A 24,272-nucleotide genomic window follows, 5' to 3' on the forward strand; every position below is an offset into this window, starting at 1 on the left:
ACGCCATTGACTAATAGTTACCCGATATGTGTGCGGTTGTTCGGGTGTTCAAATGTAGGTCTGACGTCAGGATTAATCATGTAGAAAGTACGCCATTGACTAATAGTTACCCGATATGTGTGCGGTTGTTCGGGTGTTCAAATGTAGGTCTAACGTCAGGATTAATCATGTAGAAAGTACGCCATTGACTAATAGTTACCCGATATGTGTGCGGTTGTTCGGGTGTTCAAATATAGAGCTGACGTCAGGATTAATCATGTAGAAAGTACGCCATTGACTAATACTTACCCGATATGTGTGCGGTTGTTCGGGTGTTCAAATGTAGGTCTGACGTCAGGATTAATCATGTAGAAAGTACGTCATTAACTAATACTAACCCGATATATGTGCGGTTGTTCGGTTGTTCAAATGACATGTAGGGCTGACGTCAGGATTAATCATGTAGAAAGTACGCCATTGACTAATACTTACCCGATATGTGTGCGGTTGTTCGGGTGTTCAAATGTAGGGCTGACGTCAGGATTAATCATGTAGAAAGTACGTCATTAACTAATACTTACCCGATATATGTGCGGTTGTTCGGGTGTTCAAATGACATGTAGGGCTGACGTCAGGATTAATCATGTAGAAAGTACGCCATTGACTAATACTTACCCGATATATGTGTGGTTGTTCGGGTGTTCAAATGTAGGGCTGACGTCAGGATTAATCATGTAGAAAGTACGCCATTGACTAATACTTACCCGATATGTGTGCGGTTGTTCGGGTGTTCAAATGTAGGGCTGACGTCAGGATTAATCATGTAGAAAGTACGTCATTGACTAATACTTACCCGATATATGTTCGGGTGTTCAAATGTAGAGCTGGCGTCAGGGTCAATAGGGACCATCCTGTACTGAACTGTAGTTACATTATGAGCAATTGCCAACCTCTCATTAACGTTATTTAAACCATCGCCTCCGGTCAACAAGGACCATCCTGTACTGAACTGTAGTGGCATTATGAGCAATTGCCAATCTCTCATTAACGTTATTTAAACCATCGCCTTCAGTTGTTGTTAAGAGTAGGTTTCCTTCCCGCTTTTAAACGATGCTGTCAAATCAGGTTTAAACTCACTTAATAACCCTCAATAGTGGTATTTGGCTACTTGGAACAGGCCAAGTTCAGAACTTGCACCTTGATCACATTATAAATGTTATATACACTAAAACACCTGACATGTTTATGAGAATGACAGCACCTTGAGGATATTGAACTTTTGAACTTTGTTATCGGCTGACGGATGATGTAATGTGGACACCAGCAGAGATATGATTGTCCAGACCTGTGTTTGATCAAGTCAGGCGCACAAAGCGAACACAAATACCCGTATCCTTATGTACAGTGTTGCCCAACAGCAGGGGATGCTGGGAGTCAGCAGTTTCATGTCTTACTATTTTAAAGTTCAACCAGATAAGGAATTGGTGAGTTCGGCAGAACGGGGTATTGATCTTGAGAGAATTACGGGTGCGTCGCTCAGAGATGTCCAGGCGGAGGGGAGGTAGCCAGTCCCGGAACTCGGAGTTGAACAGAGATGTGGCGAATGACAGATGCTGACCCGTTTATCTGTCAATGTGCAGAGGTTCAAGGTCTCTATGGCTGTCTCATAGCTGGTGTAACAGGATCCAAGAATGATCTTGCATGCCCTTTTCTGAATACGCTCCAGGCTTGCGGACTGTTTCGCTGTGAGGGACGCGTGCCACACAGGAGTAGCGTACTCCAGTGCCCGGTGGATGTACGCCGTAAAGACTGTTGTCAAGTCAGTAACACCGAAGCGCTTCAGTCTGCGCAGTAGATAGAGTTTTCTGTTTGCACTGGAGATCATGTTGCTAACATGAAGGTTCCATCTTAGGTCGTTTTGAACAGTCACCCCCACGACTTCGGTGGACCCTACTGTTTCTAGAACCTGCCCTTCAAGCATGAGTGGTTGCGATGGCTGGGGGGATTTCGCGAAGCATACAATCATCGTCATGTACTTTGCATTTTTGTGAATTCAGTTTCATTCTATGCTCGTTAACCCAGTAACATAAGTCATTCAGAGTTAGTTAAAGGGTGCAAGGTTGACGGATGGATCACATTTGTGCAAGGCTCATATCGCCCACGTACTTCCAGCGTTCAACTACATCCCGAAGTGCCCTGTCGATCAAAGCAATGAAGATGAAACTGTACAACCAAGGTCCAACAGACACCTGATGCTTAGATTGTTGTTTTGTTTTGATCACTTTTAAATTTCATTTGGGACTAAGCACACCACACAGTATTTTGCTTCTTCGTTGACCCAGAAGCCCTCAACTGCAAAGTTGCTTTTCTCCGCCAGACGGCGCACCTGATGCTCGCTGTATTTACAGCTGTAGTTCTGACCTTCTGACAGGTACAGCCTCTCGCCAGCCAGGAAATCTATGGTAACACCAAGCTTTCCTAGAATTGAAATGTTAAAAAGATATCATAAAACGACGTAAAACCGGTAAAGAGACCACATGTACGGAAGAACCATAGAAACTCAACTGCTAACCATTCATCTCAATGAAAATACTGTAAATGCAGAAATTTTCGCGGCGGATTAATGTTCGCGGTTTACGCGTTGACCACTTCAGCGCGAAATTAAATGCAATGCAAAGTGTAGCCAGTCAAAATTGAGAAATGAGGCAGGTGGTCCAAAGAAACCCCGGTAGGTGAAAAACACGTTGTCCGTATGCAAATATTTTTCAAGTTATCAAGCGGAAAGTACTCTTTATCACCTAATGGGGGAATTGCAACTCAAAATTGCGTTTTTGCCAAAAAATTATTTAATAAATATAAACAATTATATCATCAATTGTACTTTGAAGATACTGTCTGCAATGCTGAATTTTATGTCAGAGCAACTTTTGCAGAAATAAAACGTCTATCTAGACAACATGTGACCAATATAATAGCTGGTCTACACTGGAACACTTACTCAGCTGCACACGTTGTTTTGTAGAACTTCTGAGATATTGCTGAACATAACTGGGCGTGTCCCCGTCAGCAGGATTCTCCACAAAATCCACGGTGTCTTCAAACGTCATCTTGTTCATGTCTGCCTCAAAGTCCTGAGGTGTATACAGATAGAAGAAAGTGAACAGGAGTTAGAAATCCGTATGATTCATAATATTCCCGCGTTGTTCACATTTTATATCATATTATGTCATTGGTGCCTTCTGCATGGTAACTATAGACCTAGTGGTCTGGGTTGCTGACGCAGAAATTGGGGAAACTCGTAGCCGTATCCATGATAGGTTCCGATGCTGTATCCTTGCGAAAGGTATTTCCGTTATGCATGTATACACGGGTATCTTAGATTCGGCTAGGGACGTTCCTTGGATAGGAAGTGAAATTCCGAAAATAATTTCATCAGGGTGGTAGAATTTTCTTTAACACAACCAGTATTTTCATCTGCTGAAGTTTCGATGTCTGTCAGAGATTTTCCTCAGAGCTTCTAACTGGACTTCTGCTTCTCGCCGCTATATGTAGCTGATGTAGGTGGCACTTTTGCTGATAAATGCCCAGAGTGGTTGCGTTCAAGAAAATTAGTATGTCGTAGAAAGCGCAATTGTTTAAGGCAGCCACATCCCGAGTATGTAGAAAAGCACACAAATTGCAAACTTGGGAAAAAGAGTAGGGGTCCTTCCCCGTGGGAGTGGATAAATAAATATTTCCGGATGCGTAGCTTGTACTATTCTGTACAAATCTGTTTACCGGTATTTGAAATGTAAACAAACATTACCTTGTTCAGGTGATCGATGAAGTTATCCAGCCATGGGCATCGTGTAAACTCTGCCCGGTAAGCCCTGATGACGGCCTCGCGATCAGTGTTCATGTCCAGCCCCAGTAAGAAGCGGTCCTGGACTAGATGTCATAGTCAAACAGTTAGGAACAAACAAAATTAACGACAAGTGTGCAAACCTACAAACTATGAACGTTAACGTTACATTATTGATGCCACCAACTGTGAAATGACTTAAACCTATTCAGAGGAGCGGGTGAGGCTCGCGTCAACTTTGATGGCAGATAAAATTGAAACGGCTAGAGCCACCAATTTATTTTTACCTGATGATTAATCCTTGAAATTTACCACTACTGGTATTTAATCATTAAAAGACGTTTAAATGAACGATTTTAATGTGCCAGTTTCTTGTCTTTTACGAATTTCCTGAATTTTTGTGACATATCAAGTTTGCCGATCCAAAATGGCGGATCACCACTGATATCTTAAATATGCATGACGTCATTTTATGTGTTTTATGTCTTGGCCAGTCGAAAATTTTCGCTAAGTCATATTATATGTCTTGGAAGTCACAGTTTACGCTGTTTCATATTTAAACATTGTTTCTCCTTGAATATTCCAATACTTGACGTACTCAGTCACCAAATGTAGCACTGAGGTTCTAATGATTAGCAAAATTGATGAATCACGTGCATGTTTTTTTTTTTTTTGGAACAGAAGTTTCTACGTTTCAAAAGTCATCCATGGATACCTTTGAGACGTGCCCTTATTTCCTTCATCATGGGAAGCTGCTCGTCAATCTGGACGTTTCCAAAACTGCTGCCGAGGAACAGGAGAAGTTTGGGCTCCGGGCGACCACCAAGATGACGTAATCCGTCCATGTACAGGCCCCCAAAGGGCTCCACCGTTAGGGCGTTGTACTCTCGCTCCAGTTCTCGCGAGACTTCCCGAATGTAGTCTGCAAAAGTCAATGGCATTAGCAACGCCTACGCTTATTTGCTACAAGGAATAAGAAGTAATCATCACTGCAATAGACGATAGCGGCTTGCGCTTGACGAAATGCATTTTTTAAATTGTGTATTTTTTGCATCTAATTGTCTTTTATACATTCTGAACGCCATAGAAAAATATTTTTTTCCAGAATCTTTATTATTGTCACCATCAGGGAAGAAGACCTGAAGGATCCATACTGGACAATTTTTTAAAAGGCGATAGATTTCAACATATAGCTTTTCTACATATTTCCTTAAAGTCAATTATTTTACATAAAAAAAGCATTTACCTGGTTATACCTAAAATATGGTCAACCATGTTGGATTTTGACAAGTGGCGTCATCAAATTAGCAATTAAAATAGTTTACCAATAATTATTCAAAAATACATTTTGAAGTTACGGATAAAAAATAAGCATAAAAGTACAATGTTTAAACCGAAAAAGAATATACCTGTCAGAAACCCGTTACCTCGGCAACATGTCAAGTAGATGCAATGTCATAGATGGAATCTACGAAGTATATACCCGTTTAAACGCAATGCGACAGTAACTGTGCTGGCCAACATTATTCCTAATAAGGTATGAAGAGCCTGAGGGTTAACAGAAATAAATGTCGTCCATTATTGTTACCTGTCGCTATGTCCACGGGCACATACGTCAATTCTCCTTGTCGTTCAAGCAGGGCCTCTATAACCGGACGGGTTTTGGAAGAAGCACCACTTCCCAGCTCAACCAGCATTGTGGAAGAGGGCATGTTACCAACGATGTCTTTAATATGCGTCTGAAGCAAGGTGTATTCATGATTCCAAAGTTGGTAGGTCGAAGAAGCACGAACTATTCTGCAAAAGAATGAAATATTGGCAAAGTTAATTCTACTGGCAGAAATGTGGTAGAAATCGTGCTCAAATTCAGGTCTAAGTGTACTAATTTTCCTGGCGAAATTATAGCCCTTCGGCCTGAGGATGTCGGCCTAAATTTCTTGTCTTCGGCAGTCCAGTATCAGCAAACTATTTGTCTTATTTTCGCCTTACTATTACGAATTCGTAAACTTCGGTCCGAGTCCTTGTGGCTCGCTCAGAATAAATTACAGTGAAATTTTGTGCTTTGGCAAATTTTCATCTGTTCGGGAAGAACATCTTCACACACAGATACGTCCCACCTACAAGGACTATGTCAAATTTGGTTAGTAATATTCTTTTCAGAGATAGATCACTCGTTTGGGGAAATTTAAAATAAAATACACCTATACATCATTATTTTGCTAATAAAACACTATGAAATAATCTATTACATGTAGATAAGCTACTTACTCTTCGTAGATTTCAGACCCCCGTGTGTCATACAGGTACCAGTGCGGCACATGTTTCCGTTCGGAGGTGAGGCTGGACACGACAGACTTCAGATCAGCAGGAACAGCAGGAACAGTAGGAACAGCGCTATACGTTCTGTACAGCATCATGAGAGGTCGTGTGAAAGATGCCACCCGAATAACCATCGCCATTTTGCAAAACTATAGATGGGAACAGAGAATCAGGTATAAGTTTTCTGATTTAACCCTATTCAGACCGGGCTTTTTGGTCAATCTGAGACGCCCACCCATTCTAACTCCTGTAACTCCTAAACAACTTATTACATTGCCACAAAACTTTCAGAGAATTATGAAGACGTTATGAGTGTTTCTCGTGTTATTTTACCGAACAATGACGTCAGAATGATGTCATAAATGTGATTATAATGGCTGGAACCATAAAAAGGATATTCCCAGAAAACTTCAAGGCATGCTGCAAATATGTGTGAATAACAGAGAAATGATATCTACTGCGACTTCTCTTGTCAATAAAAACATCAATGACGTCAAAATGACTTCATACATGTTTAAGATACCAATTGGGTCCGCTATCTTGGATCCGCCCACTTGAATGTTCAAATATACATTTTTTTTAACAATCGCAAAAGACATCGCACAGTAATTACCACTGGTCCGGCGTTTTGGATAGTAGCTGACGTCATAAATGAGCATAATTTATGTATGTTTTATAATCAATAGCAGTAATGTAGCAAGAAATCCATTAAAATACATGGTCAGAACCGAAATTAACAATTTTCCTAAAAAATGCCCGTTAATAACCGGTTAAACTAGATAATGGGTTTTATAATATCATCGATGCAAAGTTTCTTGCAAAGTGTACGTATCACATAAAATGAAGAAGCTGAAGTTCTATGATATTGCTTTGAGAATGACACTGCAATGATTAGTGAACCGTCCCTTAGCCCCCCTCCACTCTCCTCGTCGGGCCTTCTTGACAGCGGAATGAAAACCAGATGTGGGAATTAGGCAGGGCATTTGAGCCCTAGCCTGGTATCCAGCCGTATTACAGGTCCCGAGTCTCTTCTGCTCTCTCAGCATATATGCGGAGAAGAGACTCCGTCGCGGGAGCTACATATAATACGGCTGGATCTCAGGCTATTTGAGCCTCGGGCATTTTTAGGGTACGTTTTCTAGTATACCAAAGACAGATAGACAACCCTTATGACTATCAATGCAAACCTCACCATTACGTACAAGATATCTCCATTGCCCCCTTGAATGTATGGTAAATACAAGACTCAGACAAAAGACATACCCACTTTCTCTACTTCCCCATCGTCAGCTCCTATATCAAAAGCACCATTTTAGCACCAAACACAACCCAATATAAAAATACATAACATAGCATGCTTTCCTTATTCCCATATTACAATATGTTTAATGCAACTGCACGGGAGATAAACATATTTGACCTCAGTGATAATAGCCAAAGGAAAATAATGCATGCCGGTAATTAAAGAAGCTGTTTTTTACGCAATCTTCAACTGTTTCTTAATCTTTGTATACCTTACCATGGAATATCTAGAATCGATGCCGTGCGGTCGCACACAAGTAGAGGTCACAGAAGCAGGTGAAAACTCAGCAAGTACCTCGAAATGAAGCGTCTATTGGACTGGTCTGGGATGTAGCGAGGAAAGTTCCTCACAGGTGTTTTCCTTTACCCAGCCTGTCTGTATTTGACTGACCAGGGCGACGGCAAGGTCATAGAAAACACTTTCCATACTTTGCTTCAGTGACAACAACCTTGACCTCCACAAGACGGTCGGTAAGGCATCAATCAGCAAAAAGCCGTAAGGCCACAGCAAGTAAGTATATGGATGACTTCTGCGCGCTCATTAATTTTTTGTCAACATGACGAACAATTACCAAAATCAGCAAATATGTTGTGTTGTAGCCTAATGATTGTAATTGTAGAAGTGACACTAGTGAGGTAGCCATGTCTGCAGTTGAAGAAGGGAAACTACTTGGATAGTTGTAAAAGTGGCACCAATATGGAAGCCATATTAATCAATGGAGTTACCAACTTCGTTTGTGATACCAGTCTACTACACTAGTGTCATTTTACTACATAAGTACATTGTCTAGAATACAGAAATGATTCTCTTGTTGGCTGTAATGCCATTTTTGTCCTTTGTATTCTTGTTACAGCGTTTATGGTGTGTATTTTGAAAGTGTGACCATTTTATTGTTGGTACCAATCTTGTTTTGTTTCGCCCTATCTCACGTTGTTGCAGTCTGAAGTGGATAACATTCATAAAGTTTAATTGCTGTGTCCTGCTCTAAAATGTAGTGAGGAAAGTTCCTCACACCTAACATGTGTTTTCCTTAACCCAGTCTGCCGGACAAGGGCGACGGCAAGGTCAATAGAAAACACTTTCCACACAAAACAACCTTGACCTCCTTGAAGGTGGATAAGGCATCAAATTAGTGAAAAGTCGTAAGGAGAAAAAGCGAACCTTTAAAAATATTTACATATTAATTCGTGAATTCCTCTATGACTTTGCTACAGATATGAAATTTCTGACATAATTAACTATTGAATTATACTACCTTATCATGCAAATGAAGACTCAGTTTAGTTACTAGTTATTGATATATATCGATATTTCCACCTTTTTGAGTAACATATGTCACGTGTTTTGAAGCAACATTAAAAATGTATAATCTTTAGTCTTTAGCTATGGAAATTGATTTGCACGATAAGAATGTAATTATGTAAATTACCAGTGACTTAAGCTATGACATGTGTGCATGTGAAAATAGAGCTTGGATAACAAACGAGGCAAGATGTTGCAAAAATAAACTACGATGTGTCAAAGATCACGGCCGTTACAGAGTGATGATACGTTCAGTGTTTTCCCTTCAGGTCCGCGCAAATAATTTACTCAGAGGCAGAGATGTTTTCGTAAAACTCGTCAATTGGGTGTGGGTGAGGACCTAGCGTTCAGAATCAGTCCGGGCGTGGTTAACTAGTCCAATGCTTGCTCGGAAACACCGACCGCAGATGTTAACCTTGAGACCATGTTTTGGCTGTGTAATCAAATCTGCCTCCCCCGCCTTACTTGTAGCTCGCATTCATCAACGTACGTAGGCGCCATGATGGGCTGTATACACAAGAAGAATTTGCCTCGAAGCCTAAGGGATGCGGAGTTGTTGAACAGGTTTACCTTTACCCTGGCCTTTAAAATCGGCACTCTATATCAATATAAGACTTGAAGATACCATGCGTTACAAGGACGATCCTCCAGTTCCTTATGAATGATTAGGACATTGTCAGCAATAAAAAGTAATCGAGAAATCGCAGGGCGAATAGAATTGGTTTCAACAGGCTACAAATATGGTTCAAAATGTGGTCCGTATTCGGTAGAACTAAGTTTTGACCTGGTTCTGGACGGTTTTAATCTGACTGACATTCTGCCACCTGTTTTAAGTGGACATGTTGGATGTTATGTTAGTTTATCCTATGTCCCTTGTTTAAAAGCCAGATTTAGATCACGTTTACTTGAAACCCACGGCAAAGAAATGCAGGAAAACTCCGAGAAGATCAAACTCACGAGTCTACGTCGGCTACAGACAAAATATCACGATGAAAAAGTAACATACAAACATGCGAACCTGCATTGCTTCTCGGGGTTTTTGGGGTTTAACTGAACAAAATTTAAAATTGTTGTCGAACACGGAGTATGATAGAAAAAAAAATGATCAACCAATAAACAAACTAGAGATAAATATGTGTACTGTCGCACATACACACAGGGTCACTTTTAAGTGTAATTTATGCCAGATGAAATTCTAGCTAGGTAATGATAAAAGGCTGATGTGAACATATACAGGCCCACCTAAACAGTCCCTTCTGCACGAAGAAATGGACTGTCCCCACCTGAATAGACCCTCCAGCAATAAGAAATGGACTAGCCCCACCTGAACAACCCCCTCATTCAGCAAGTTCTAAGTACTTGAGACACACGTACACTCGAGTTGCTAGGGACGCTCGACCAAACAGAAAACAGTGCACGTAATAGAGCTTGCCTTATTTTACTGCCTGCATAAATTATGCAGATGACGTCAAAATTTGCATAATTAACATGTTGCTACATTCCTCTCTACTTTAAGGAACATATGGTATGAATATCAAAAGTGTACAGCTTTTATAATTTTGAAATTGATATGCAAATTATTGCCTCATTTGCATAAATTTCACATCTCATGGTAATCTTAATGATAACAGTTAGATTTGACGAAAATATTAAACACCTACCATTTAACAGTAAGGCTGTATTGGTAATTTTTATTTGCTGAAATTATGATAATGAGCTCCATCAAAGATACACTACCTAGCAATTATAGCAATTATCTATTCAAATGGAATAACAACATATATTCCGTCAAATCAGAAAACTAACTCATCTTCGTCCTTACATATTGATAGCACTTAGGTCTTGACCAAACGTTATTCAATATCATTTTGGCACAATTTGACAAACCCACAAACCAAAGTGCACAAGAGTCTTGCCCCTTTATATAGCTTGACATGATGATGGTTAAACAATGAATTTGGTAGCTTGTGAATAAGTAATAGAGATGTAATGAAAAATAATAAAGGGTTAATGCCCCGGCCCGAGGTGTATATGGTGAGATAATCCCTGGTCAGGTGCGATAACCACCGAATAAACCGCCGAGTGAGCAAATTCCTGTATGACGCATAGATCCCTTGGTACTATACGTGTGAATTCCTTTGTTGAATTTCTGAAAGTTCACATTTGGTACATACATATGTAAGGAGATTACAGATTGCATTTTGAAACCAAAATTTCCACAGAAAATATTCGAAACATTGCAGGCTTTTTAGAAAAACAAAACTCATTATCAATGTTAACAGAAGGAGCCATTCCCCCTTGCAGTCTGCTCCGGCATATTGCTCCTTTTTATTGGCCAATGCCTGCATATACCTTTCTTTCGTTCCTTTTGATTGGTCAAAATATATTAACACCCGCACCGGTGTTAATTCAAAATGAATTAACACCACTGGTGTTAATTCAAAATGAATTAACACCACTGGTGTTAAGTTGCACCTGCCTGGCCGGAATCGAAGTGTTACGGCGTCATAACCAACGTGGAACGGGGCCTTCTGATTGGTCCGCGGCGCCTGGCTATATGATAATAGAGAGTAATGAATAAGCAATAGAGAGTAATGAATAAGTAATAGAGGTGTGGAAACAGCAGTCCATTGGTCACTGATTGTGACGTCAAAATTCAACATGGCGGCACCCATGGATGGTCAAAATTCAACATGGCGGCACTCATGGATGGCAGCAAAAACAAACAGGGTTTCGCTACGCGACCCTGTAATTACCAGTTATATGCCTACCATTGTCGGTCCGGAGACCCACCCGCTTCTTTCTTCTTTGACCTCGGTGACGAACCCTTGACAAAACAAACAGTGTCCTTGTCTTGTAGTCTGGTGTATGACCTCGTGTAGAAATCATGAGTCATGCGAGCAAATCTCCGTCTCTATAGTTAAAATGGTTAAGAGTGGAAAATATTTTATGCATATGTATAATACAACGTTCAACGTAGTGTTTGAGCGAAAGGAGTAGTTATTTTGAATATTTACCCCCTATTTAAGTTGTAATGGTTTTTCCCAACTCAACTCTCTCTCTCTCTATGTGTGTTCGTGAATATGTGCAATTACCTATATATTTATGGATGTGTTTGTGTGTACGTGTGTATGTGTGTGTGTGTTTAAAAGCGTCCTCTACAATACTAAGCCTGCAATAGTCAGCCTTGGTACGATAGAAACAAGGCATCGCAAATCATTATATTAGGAACAAGCAGCACTTTTAAAGTACGCGCATTCTCTCTCTCTCTCTCTTTTTCTCTCTCGTTTTCTCTCTCTCTCTCTCTCTCTCTCTCTCTCTCTCTCTCTCTCTCTCTATATATATATATATATATATATATATATATATATATATATACTCCAATCGCGCCACATTGTAACGACCAAACCTATCTCTGACACCATTAAGATTATTGACCATGAACCACGCAAGGAAAATATGCATAGAAAGGTTAAAGAAGCAGTCCACATCCAGTTGGAAGGTGAAAACTCTTTGATGCTGGATAGTTGCAGTTCTGGTATGGATCGCTAGGCGACACTTATGATCCATGAATCTTCTATGGTTAAAGATTAGTGCAGAGATAGTAAGGACTGCCAGGCAACGCTTTTGGTTCATGAGAATGGATCTTTTGTCAAGATCCCCAATAACAATGAAGCCAAACGGACTTTATTATCAGGATTGCATCCAAGCAAGCATCAATTTTCGTCATTTTGCGGTGTCATATCAAGACCAAATATAGTTACTGTTTAAGTTATGAAAAATAAGATGTGTATCAAATGTATCACCGATATCATGTGTTTGTGTATTTGACTTTGAACTGAAAAAATGCTAAAAGAATTATTATTGCTCTTTTGCACCCTTGATTTATAATTTGGGTTCCTGTAACATAGGATTAGACCCAAATGACCTGAAATGTGTTACATTGGTGACTTACAATTAAGTCTATGAACGTCTTGGCCATTGTTGAAGAAGCTACGGAGGAATTGTAATGAAATTTGGTTTATATGTAGGTCGACCAAACGTATGATTTAAATTGTGGCTACCCACTTCCTCCAGTGATGCAGAATTAGTCAGAATTTCTTGTTTTAAACAATTGTCAGAAAATATAGTTCCTGGGCTCGTGAAGACGTAATAATATGTGTTTTGTTCCCCTAGCGGTTTTTCTGGAACTGCAGTGGGACTATACTTGAAAGCACATGAAAATGATACTTCAAGAGGCATCAATGACCTTTAATGATTAGGGACAGATGGGTAGGTTTTGAGATGATTGACGTAAGAATATGATAATTACAAGTCAGTACCTAATCTACATAAACAGTGATTGGCCTTTGTAATCCGGCTGCATTGTAAAGGACTTATTTTCCCATTATGTTTTGGTCACTCATTTATATTACATTATATACGACTCTTTTGTGATTAGATAAATGTTAAACAGCAGATTGCTTTGTTTTGTTGCTTTTTCTTCATATTTTTGTGATGATACGTTTAAATAACTATTCCTTCTGAATTAATATTAATCTTAAACGTAGAGATGAACAGTTTCACTCAAGTATACATATTCTCTTGTATACATAATTTTCCTTGGGCCAGATTTATTCATTTGCCTCATATAAACACACTCAATCATGCTGGCACACTTACAAACTATTCAAAGATCACCGAAGCTCATGTAGCCGTAGCGTTTTTACTTTATTAAAAGAAAAAAAAGCACAAAAAATTACTTCCTTAATATCTCCAGTCTCAATGACATACAGCAGATATAACAGTGTTAGTAACGGTTTCATTGTTACATTGTTCGATATTAACATTTATGTCATGATTGTTAATGTTGATGTATTTACCTTTGGGGACTGAAAGAAATGACATTCGGTTCAATGAACAAAGAACTACATTAGCTGTTTTCCTTTCCACAACTTTCGCCATAACCATTATTTTCCCCAGTCACTTCGCTGTCATTTAACAGAACTAATGTTGTTATGAATGACACGTTGGTTTACTATGTTCCCATATTTCCAGTTCTTTCCATTTCTCAAGGTCTTCAGCATCTCCATCCATATTTGAATGACATGGTATTACAAATCTGCTGACATCATTGATGTACAGTCGAAAGATTTTCAACTGCACAGACTTCGGGTCTACCTTTTACTTATCGTTACCTATGGATATTCTTATGGCACAGCGTCTACCTCTATGACAGAATCACCATTCCAATACTCGTTATCGGAAAAATTCCCAACCTGGATGTGTTCAACTTTTCACCAATTAAACTTGGTATGATTCTGTCATATGAAGGACATTGTGTGCCTGTATATAAAAGTAATAAGTAAAAAAGCTATGCATATTCTAATGGCACAGCGTCTACCTCTATGACAAAATCACCATTCCAATACTTGCTATCTTCCAAACATTAGGAAAACTCCCGTCCTAAATGTGTTCAACTTTTCACCAAGTAAACTTGGTATGATTCTGTCATAAGAAGGACATTGTGAGCCTTCATATGAAAACGTAATAAGTAATAAAGCTATGCATATTCTAATGGCACAGCTTCTACCTCTATGACAGAATCACCATTCCAATACTTGCTACCTTCCAAACACTCAGGAAAACTCACAATCTGGATGTGTTCAACTTTTCACCAAGTTAACCTGGTATAATTCTGTCATAAGAAGGACATTGTGTGCCTGTATATAAAAGTAATAAGTAATAAAGCTATTCGAATTCATATTCTAATGACACATCGTCTACCTCTATGACAGAATCACAATTCCAATACTTGCTATCTTCCAAACACTCAGGAAAACTCACAATCTGGATGTGTTCAACTTTTCACCAAGTTAACCTGGTATAATTCTGTCATAAGAAGGACATTGTGTGCCTGTATATAAAAGTAATAAGTAATAAAGCTATTCGAATTCATATTCTAATGACACATCGTCTACCTCTATGACAGAATCACAATTCCAATACTTGCTATCTTCCAAACACTCAGGAAAACTCACAACCTAGATGTGTTCAACTTTTCACCAAGTAAACTTGGTATGATTCTGTCATAAGAAGGACATTGTGTGCCTTCATATGAAAACGTAATAAGTAATAAAGCTATGCATGTTCTAATGACACAGCGTCTACCACTATGACAGAATCACCATTCCAATACTTGCTATCTTCCAAATAATCCAGGGAAATTCCCAATCTGGATGTTGTCAACTTTTCACCAAATAAATTTGGTATGATTCCGTCATTAGAAGGACATTGTGTGTCTGTATCTTAAAAAAGCAATGATAAGTAATAAAGCTATGCATATGTGAATGGCACAGCGTCTACCTCTATGACAGAATCAACATACTTGCTATCTTCCAAACACTCAGGAAAACTCACAATCCGGATATTTTCAACTTTTCACCAAAGTAAGTTTGGTATGATTCTGTCATTAGAAGGACATTGTGTGCCTGTATCTAGAAGAAACAAAAAAAAATTGACCATGGTAAAATCCTAGTCCACACAAGCCCTACCGCAAAACAAAAACCTAAAGGCAAATAAAGTATCCAGGCTTCCTGTTACTTGATAGCTGAGATAGATGACTTTAATAGGTGTTGAGGCATTCCCTGAAATATAAAAATAATCATAGACTTGAGTGGTTGTATTAAGAAACATTCAAAATGTAGAGAAAGTTTGAGTTACTTTATTTATTGAATAACAAAACATTACCTTGAAAGTTCACCTGTACTGGTTGAAGCTATTGTAGAAGACAACTTTGAATACCAACGCCATGGATTTATTAATGCCGAAAATAGTAAAAAAGCAGACTTTTTTTCTGAAACAGGAAAAGTTATACCGGAATACTTACAGCCCTAAAATCTCAACCCGCATGCTGATTCAATTTTTCCATGTCTGAGGCATGAAACGAACGTGCAGTTATTGCTGAACCCAGCAGATGGCGCACTTCAGTGTCGGCATCATCGTTGCCAGAGAACACCTAAGATACATGCAACAAATTAAATTATGTCCATAAAAGGAATCATAAAGAAGAAAACAAAGATCTCATAAATACTCTGAATGTTTTTCTGCATCTTTTTAATCTATCGTGTAAATTTCTTCATGATAGCTCTTACGTGTTTTTGTCTTCTTGCTGTGAAACATCACCAAACCTACCTAGCACAGTAATCTTGGACCTTGGCCAAATTAGCCTTTTGATACTTAAGAACGGTGAAATGTGAGTCCCCGGATAAGGGAGTATCTCCCTGGATTGTGGGACGTTGCTGTCTACGACTGATATTCGCCATCTGACCGCGTATAAATTCGTCGTACGTCAGTGTTATAACAAGAAAAAATAGGAGCCAAGCTCACAATTGTTCCGCTATAAACAATCGGCCACGGTCCACAGTCCAGTGAGAACGGATTTACGTCAACGGAAACAATTCTGAAAATAAGTAAGCTACTGCCTCATATCCTGTCCCTGAGGACACACACTACGAAAAACAAACAACCCGTCTAAATATAACACCACCGCAATACCTTTTGACGTCCCAGGTTGTCCGTGTAGGTGTGCCAGGTACTTCCATCCGTGCTGAAGCCTAATTTGTAGGACGTCACACGCTGTTTAGAAACACCTCCTCTGCCTTGGGTAATGACGCCTGCTACTTTTGTCTCTGTTCCGAGATCAACCTGTATTTGATTTTGAAAAATAATGTAATACAACACACTACACACAAGAAACAGGTCATTGTAAAAAGCAACCTTTCTTTTGTATCATAAAAACAAAAGCTAGGCATGATAAGATTTTCAAATGAATTCAGACCATTTCGATTCTATCAATCTTAGTATGTACGAAAAGTTACGAAAAAAAAACACTATCCAATGAAAATCCTTATGAATTTTTAAACCCGGTGTTATCACGTGTTATCACCTGTAGCCACTGGTTAGCGTTAACATGACCATAAGCAGCAAGCCAGCCTCCTACCCAGTCATACCGGCTTCTGTCGGTCTCCACGGAATGAAGGCGAGCCTTGCTGGTGGAGCAATCTGGGTGAGTACTGGATGCGGTGATGTGGCTATCCGGAATAGCGTCGCTTCGCATGCCAAGAGGCACTGCAGCGCACTTTGGGAAAATGTTTCAAAATAGTCCTTACTACGACATTAGCAGTCGAACATTTTAAAAATGAAAACTGTTGCTTTCTTTACTGTTATTTGGCGTTTTCTATTACCTGGAAGCTAACCTTCATCGACGTAGCGATATCATTATTCCTTTTCATAGCGTTTGTGCCAGAAATCATGACTTATCATTTTTTGTTAACTTAAACAAAGCTTCTAGCAAAATCAAATACGTAATGATTTCTTAACCTTTTTGATGACAACAAAATCAATTTATTACCTTCGCCAAGAATGTTATTTTTTGGGTAGCGCTTGTGTGTATGTGTGTATGTATGTGTGTGTGTTTGTAGAAGACCACCATAACTCAAGAACGCCTGCATGGATTGTATTGATACTGTAAATGCATTTACGTTCGCGGGGATTTAATTTCGCGGTAGCGGGAAAGGGGACTTTTCGTGGTGGATTTAAGTTCGCGGTAACACCATAGACTGCAGTCTCGCGGATTTAAGTTCGCGGTGAAGTGGTGACTGCGAAAACCGAACATTGATCCACCGTGAACATTTCTGCATTTACAGTATTTCGTATGTGGGTAGGTCTTGATGAGACCTAGAAACGATTTGGGGCCCCCTAGCGGCTTGTGATGGTACTACAGCGGAACTTCCGGGTTGGATATCTGGAGTTCTGAACATGCTGCGGCTATGATTTTTAAGTGGTAGACAGGTCTTGATGCCGAGAGTAAGTGGTATAGGTTTGGGCCCCCTAGCGGCTTGTTTCGGAACTGCAGGGCAGGTTCAATGTCAGACTTTGAAAGGAAATAACTCAAGAAGGGGTAAACGGAATGTTGTGATTTTTGGTATGTAGATAGCTTAAGTGATGCTTCATATAATTTCATATTGATTATGCAAATTGGTATTTAATTTGCATAATCAATAAGGACATTGTGTAAACACCATCAGCTCCATTATAGGACCATTGCACCATGTGACATTTGTAACTGAGAAGGAGAAGAATATTGATAGATATATATTGTGCAAAATAAAGACCTAATTTGCATAATTAATGAGAAAACGCTGTAATTGTGGTAAATGACGGGAACTTCTTACTTGTAGCATTTGGAAGTTATGTACAGGTGAACATCGTTGAATATTAATTATGCAAATGAGACATTTGCATAAAGTATCAGAAAATTCGATAAAAGCCTTCTTTTCAACATAGATTTATATGTCTGTTCTCTAGTGAAGGAGATGATCAACTAATAGGATTTATGCAAATGAGAGCCTTATTTGCATAATTAATGACAAACACAATTGATACAGCAGTTATAAAGGTAGGGATAATTTGGCGAAGGTATGGGGTCGTGGAACTCTAGTTCCTTTTGTATTACTTACCAAACGATTAGCACATCCAATTTCAGATGACACGACGCAGGCGACACCGGCCAGGCAGGCAACAAACACAAATAAAAACCTCATGATTCTCGGGGCTGCCAAGGACAAGAACATGAAACTCTAAATAAATGATATACTATACGTTAAAAATGTTCTTAACGAGCATTTTAATGAGAATAGTTAAGTACCTCACCTGCTTGTAGGGTGTATAATCTTTTGTTCAAAGTGATAAGTACTGGTACTAGGTAATGTAGGTTCGGGGCTTATGTTGCCATATATTCATAAAAAAAAAAGAATGGCTACATTTTCCTACTCTTTTAACAACTACCGTTAGATATACAATACTGCAGCAGAGGTCAAGGCATCTCCTTTAAACATCAACAATCTTGACTTGTTACGAAAAATATCGTTATATCCCCTTTTCCACTAGGACAGCGTTCTCGTCGCGCGCTCTCTGCGACCTAAATTTGACATACCCCTTAACGAATTGTGTAAGAAATGAACGAATCTTTTTACATTTTTGCTTTTTGCTGACTTTACACTTTACATTTTGTATGATATACCTAGTATGAAAGTGTAGGTACACATATTCTATTTAGGTCGCAGTCAGAGCGCAGCGCGATCGCCGTCTAGTGGAAAGGGAGCCTTAGAACAAGACATTGTATTATTTTTTAAGATGATCAAGTTGCGGCACAAAGTTTACCTCTTCTGTTATGGAAATGTATGCCTTCGACCCTTGTCAGGGGCTGGTTCAGTCACAGCCTGCTTAAAAATCTCCGGCATCAAAATCACACAATGGCGGGAATGGTCTGCGACGAATGTGATTGAGATTTATATAAGAAATGAAAACTTTGTTATGTAAATCTCAATCACATTCGTCGCAGGCCATTGACAAAATTGCAACTTTTGGCCATTTGAAACATGAAATGTCATCTCTTTGTTTGGATAGAGGAACAATATGGCCAATTAATTTGTTGACAGTCCCTGACAGCAGGGGATGAGCCAGGTCTCCCGTCCGGGTGATTTTAGTTAATCACCAACGCCAGACAGAATGTTTTGCTCCATCGAACACCACACCATCGCACGTACGTGTGATGGGTTCTTTAAAGTGATTGGTGCATGGCTCTCCCCAGACACAGGACTTCCAATTAACGTCCTATCCAAGGGACGGCCTTTGCCGAAGTTACTCATTTTCACCTGAGTAAAGTTAGAAGAGCCGTGTAAAGTGCCTTTACCTAGGGCACAAGATCGGTGCCACGGTAGAATTCGAGCACGAGACCTCTTGGTCCTGAGCCAAACACGCTGCCACTGCGTCACGCGATCTCACGTACATACAAACATACAAACATACAAACGCTACCCAAAACATAACCTTCATGCGGATGTAATAAGTAAACAATGGCGGCCGACACTGTGTATTTCTTCCACACAGGTGGAAGGCACTATGCCGACTTTCCTAGTGGTGACAATAGGGGAAGGTTGTAAATTAAGTAACCTTATACTATAGGCTGCGTAAACGACACATAAACGTGGACAACATCACAAAGGAAAACTAAAATAAAGATGGTCGAGAGGTTACAAAAAATTATTAGGAAAAGCCTGTTTTCCATGCGGGATCTCCAATAAAGAATATGGAAAGATTAGTCTTGACGACGCCTTTGAACGTCGAATAGTTGTGGAAAATGACTATTCCGTGGTCTGCCTGGGGTCTTTAAGTTCCCTCCGTTTCTACAGTTTCTAACATGTATGTCGTGCAGGCATGTGCAAAAAGTATGTCCATATCGACAAGTGAAAACAACGAACAACGTGGACTGCACACAAAAACATCACGCGCGACCCGGCACACTTTGCTGAGCTTGATCATGGGAACCTCTCCGGGCTCCTCGGACCATAAATAGTCAACATCAGCTCTTATAGGAAAAGAGGATGTTGTCTACATAACAAAGATACCAGGGTTTTGTTTGTTATACAGTCTCTAACCTGTATGTCGTGCGAGCATGTGAGAAAAGGTATGTCCATGTTGACCTGTGAAACCTAGAGTTATGAGTAATGTAACTTTTTAAAATGTATCGATACATGGTTTAGTACAGAATTGCATCTATTACTATTACTATATGAATATACTTTTATTCAGCACACAGATCAAATAGTATATTGTGATCAGCAAATTCACCACCCCGCATGAAACAGTGTAAAAGGTTAAAGTTGATTGGTTTTGTACGCACACTACGTTATTTTTTTCAGCGGACAGATCAAATAGTATATTGTGATTAGAAATTCACCGCTCCACATGAAAACGGAGTAAAAGGAGAATGGACGAATACCCTTGCCTTTTCAGATGAAATGTACATGAAATTGTGTGTGCTAAATAACATGTGGTGAATCTGTATAGGTGGTATCTCATTGCACTTGCGGCACCGGTGCGGCACTGTCGGGTTCAAAATATACTTCAGAAAATAACAGTGCCGCAGTGAACGAACCCCGCAGTGCCGCACCGGTGCCCTAAGTGCAGTGAGATACCACCTAAGGTAACAGGTGGTGAGTCTGTACGACAGGTGATGTTTTGCAACAAACGTTCCGCCAGATGAAGTCAAGATTACGCGGCACTTTTATGTTGTGAAAACAACGGCAAAGAAGGTTTCTAGACAAAAGCGTAATACTATAAACAAATACGTTCGGTATGTAGTAGATAGGACACCGATAGTGACACAACAAAACCGTCACGAAGCAAGTCTTATTTAGATCGTCAGCCTGAGATTTAAGCCTTCGCCAGTATCATCTCTATATATCGTTTTAACATTGACATGACAGGAAATTGTGTATTCAGAAATGAAAAAAAAAACGTTTAGTTAAGGTTATTTTAATGTTTCGGAGTATATATGGAATGTCTGACTAACCTGGAAAAAATAAAAACAAAAACTAATGTATGATAATCAACTTAATAGAACGATATTGACTCCGTTCTATGGTCTTATTTTTACGTAGTGAACCTTACAGAAATGTGGTATAGCAATTTAACGTTTTATTCCCCCTCCCCCGATTCTATATATACATGTAATGCCATAAAGACTGCAATCATTAACCACATGTCACGCATTTACAAACTTCTAGCGTGTAAAATCAATCTATTTCTGCATATCAAAGGTGTGGTGTAATTTCTTTTAAGTTCTTGCTCTTATTATGGGTGGAATGAAATAGCTTGAAATGCGAAAATTGCTTTAACTCACGTAGTGTACCTATTCGTAAAGATGTGCAGTGAACGGGCAGCCTCTTTCCACTAGACGGCGATCGTGCTGCGCTCTCACTGCGACCTAAATGTGTGTGTGTACCATTTGATTTCATACTCGGTATATCAAATGTAAAACTGTGACTGAAACGACAACAGAACAAAGAATGCGTATAGAGATATTTACTACGCAATCGGTTGAGCGATCTGTCAAATTTTATGGCGGGTTCACCTGTGCGTATATATTAAAGTGCGAATGACGTCTGTGCTCGACATAGTTAGTTGGGAAATATAGACAGATAATATGCCAAACATGTTAACTGATCGCAAATCATAATTCACGGCCAGCTAACTTGTTTGGCATATTATCTGTCTATATTTGTCCAATTTATATTATTTTCCCGGTAACCTGTCGAGCCTGGTAGAGGCCAAGAAAACCATACAGATCTCATACGGACTTCCACGGAATATATACGCAAGTGTGAACCGACCTTTAGGTCGCAGAGAGAGCGCGGAAAGAGCGCCGTTGTTGTGGACAGGGAGTATAATTGATCGATGTCATCCCTACCAACGGCACGTACGCACCACCCCTACATATGTATCTCAATGTTGCATCAGCCTCATGTCTGAAGACAGCCAGCGGCACATCCTGGCAACTACAACTTCAAAGGGAAAGTTATATTTAGCCAAACGTGTGACGCCTCAGTGAATGTCCGTTGTAATATAAGCGATCATATCGTCGCCACGCGCCGCACTTCTTCGGGACGGAACCTGACAACGCGAAGACATCTGTTAAAACATCACAGCCAATGTTTGAAGCGCATCCTCGCAGAGCGCAACCCAGCTGAGTCGATAACTTTTAACAGTGAGTACGCTATATCTTGCTAGTTTTCTGGGGATGCCATGATTTAACATGCGGAAAGTTTTGATCGATGTATTTTATTGCAGATTCCATTTTTAAGTGGGGCATGTGTTAAGAAGCCTTCAAGTAGGATCTACCATCAAACACCGCACGTCAAATCCGAAAAACATCGTTTCAGCTCTCTCTTTTTATTGAATGAAGGAAGACCTCTCTTGCACACTTTTGCCCAACCAAACTAAGTACAGGTCACAACAAAAACAAATGTTGCATATAAAAGTATCACAGATCTTAAAAGTCTGACACAGAAGTACAGCTTCTTCTCTTTTCTTGGTATTAGTGAAAAGTTAATTGCTCAAAAATGTTGTGCTGTTCCTTGCCACGAAAAAAGTCCACTTCGTAAACGATAAGTTAAACTTTACTTAACAGATGCCCTAAGTTGTGCAGTCACGTGCCTTTCAAAACAACGATAGTAAACGTATTCCTAGCAACATAAAAACGTACTTGAGTACACTTTCACATGAAACGTACTTAAATACACTTTCATTTTTACGAAAACCTAAAGCGCTCAGTGAGGCACCGTATTATGCACACAACGATCTCAGTGTGGGGTCGTGTAGCGTAACTGCAGGGTATTTGTCCCGGTATCCAGACTTGAGTTTGATTCCTGTCATTCCATTGATCTTGTGCCCTTGGGAAAGACTCTTAGCTTTACATAACTTTCCTCACTCCGCTCTTGTGCAAAAATGGGTGCCTTGCTTCAGTCTTCAGAAAGGTAAAAGGCGGTGTGTGTGTGTGTGTGTGGGGGGGGGGTCAAATTCCATTTCCAAAATACTGTGTATTAGTGTGCACGTATTAGACACAGTACATAACAACCCACTGCCCCTACGGCATCAAAGCGGCCATGGGACGACCTTTCTCAAACAGATATCTCTTTATCTTTTACAATCGCAACAACAGCAACAGTGTAGATTCCACCACGCAGTGTTTTGCTCTGCCAAGCCGTAAAAGAACAAGAAAAGAAGATTTACAAGTTTTTTTTTAAGTTTCGGACAAGGACAAACCCTTTGGACTAATCACACCACACTGCTCATGGAAAACACTTTGTCATGTTTGCTATTGGCGGCAAAGTTTACTTTGTGTATGACTGGCTTACTGTCACACTGTCCTAAAACCATACTTACTGAGGTCCTGTGGCGTTCATCGTCTTCATTGTATATATGTGTAGGGTCTCAACGGCATCATACTACCAGCTGTATGTCATTCCTTCAGTCATTGTTCGAAGCATATCACAGGACATTACTTTATCATGATGTTGTTCGGTGTCGTTTTTGACACAGACAGACAGGAAATACTTCATATGGAGGTCATGATCTGGAATAAAGGCATCCAAATGGTTGTCATATTCAAAGCCAAATATAGTTGTTCAAGGCCTATTATAATATCCAAGGACTGGAATATTACGAAGTAAGACAAACATGTGGGTTAGGTGCAAGAAAGTCATTCAAGGACGGAAGTGCTGGAAACAGTTCGTTCTTCCTTATTTTTTATTCTCCACTACACACTGTAGTGCTCAGCTGTAGGTTTAGGTTACTGGCAGACCATTATGCTGTACCAGGGATAGTACATTTCTGCTGGCTGTAGGTTTATGTTACAGGTGGGCTCGTATATTGTGCCAGGGATAGTGGGACGGGGAAGTTCCAGTCTATTTTTGATTTGAGCTGTATTGTTGTTCCCCTCAATCGTCGTCATGGCAATAATATTTTTATTGCCAGTCTTGTTTTTTTTTTTTTTTTTTGAAAATGTTCCCAACGGCTCTATGCATTTGACATCCGTTTTCGTTCAAAATATGCCTTCGGACATTAATGGTTTTCATGGTATTAGGAAACGTGTGTCTTAGACTGTGTGTGAAGAGACAGGTATTTACATGTGTTTGTAAATGC

General features: G+C 39.7%; 2 protein-coding genes and 1 long non-coding RNA gene across 3 annotated transcripts in view; 1 reads left to right on the plus strand and 2 right to left on the minus strand.

The window, feature by feature from the left end:
• Positions 1-1,444: 1,444 nt before the first annotated feature.
• On the minus strand, positions 1,445-6,279 carry LOC118424219 (histidine N-alpha-methyltransferase-like). Its single transcript, XM_035832759.1, has 7 exons — positions 6,089-6,279; positions 5,409-5,617; positions 4,536-4,742; positions 3,785-3,906; positions 2,978-3,110; positions 2,291-2,457; positions 1,445-1,975 (listed from the first exon to the last, which is right to left on the minus strand). Exons 1-7 carry the CDS (start codon positions 6,277-6,279, stop codon positions 1,445-1,447), a joined length of 1,560 nt encoding a protein of 519 aa, XP_035688652.1.
• Positions 6,280-13,430: 7,151 nt separating this feature from the next.
• On the minus strand, positions 13,431-15,672 carry LOC118423732. Its single transcript, XR_004832104.1, has 3 exons — positions 15,613-15,672; positions 14,352-15,370; positions 13,431-14,162 (listed from the first exon to the last, which is right to left on the minus strand). It is a non-coding gene; the product is annotated as an uncharacterized LOC118423732 (long non-coding RNA).
• Positions 15,673-22,223: 6,551 nt separating this feature from the next.
• The window catches only part of LOC118424783, a 29,388-nt gene continuing 27,339 nt past the window's right edge, over positions 22,224-24,272 (plus strand). Inside the window, exon 1 of the mRNA XM_035833510.1 lies at positions 22,224-22,335. The gene's annotated coding sequence lies outside the window, so the exon portion shown is untranslated. The remainder of the gene's footprint in view (positions 22,336-24,272) is intronic.

Source organism: Branchiostoma floridae, chromosome 10, assembly GCF_000003815.2.
Source record: "Branchiostoma floridae strain S238N-H82 chromosome 10, Bfl_VNyyK, whole genome shotgun sequence".
In the NCBI taxonomy this organism is placed as follows: Eukaryota; Metazoa; Chordata; class Leptocardii; order Amphioxiformes; family Branchiostomatidae; genus Branchiostoma; species Branchiostoma floridae.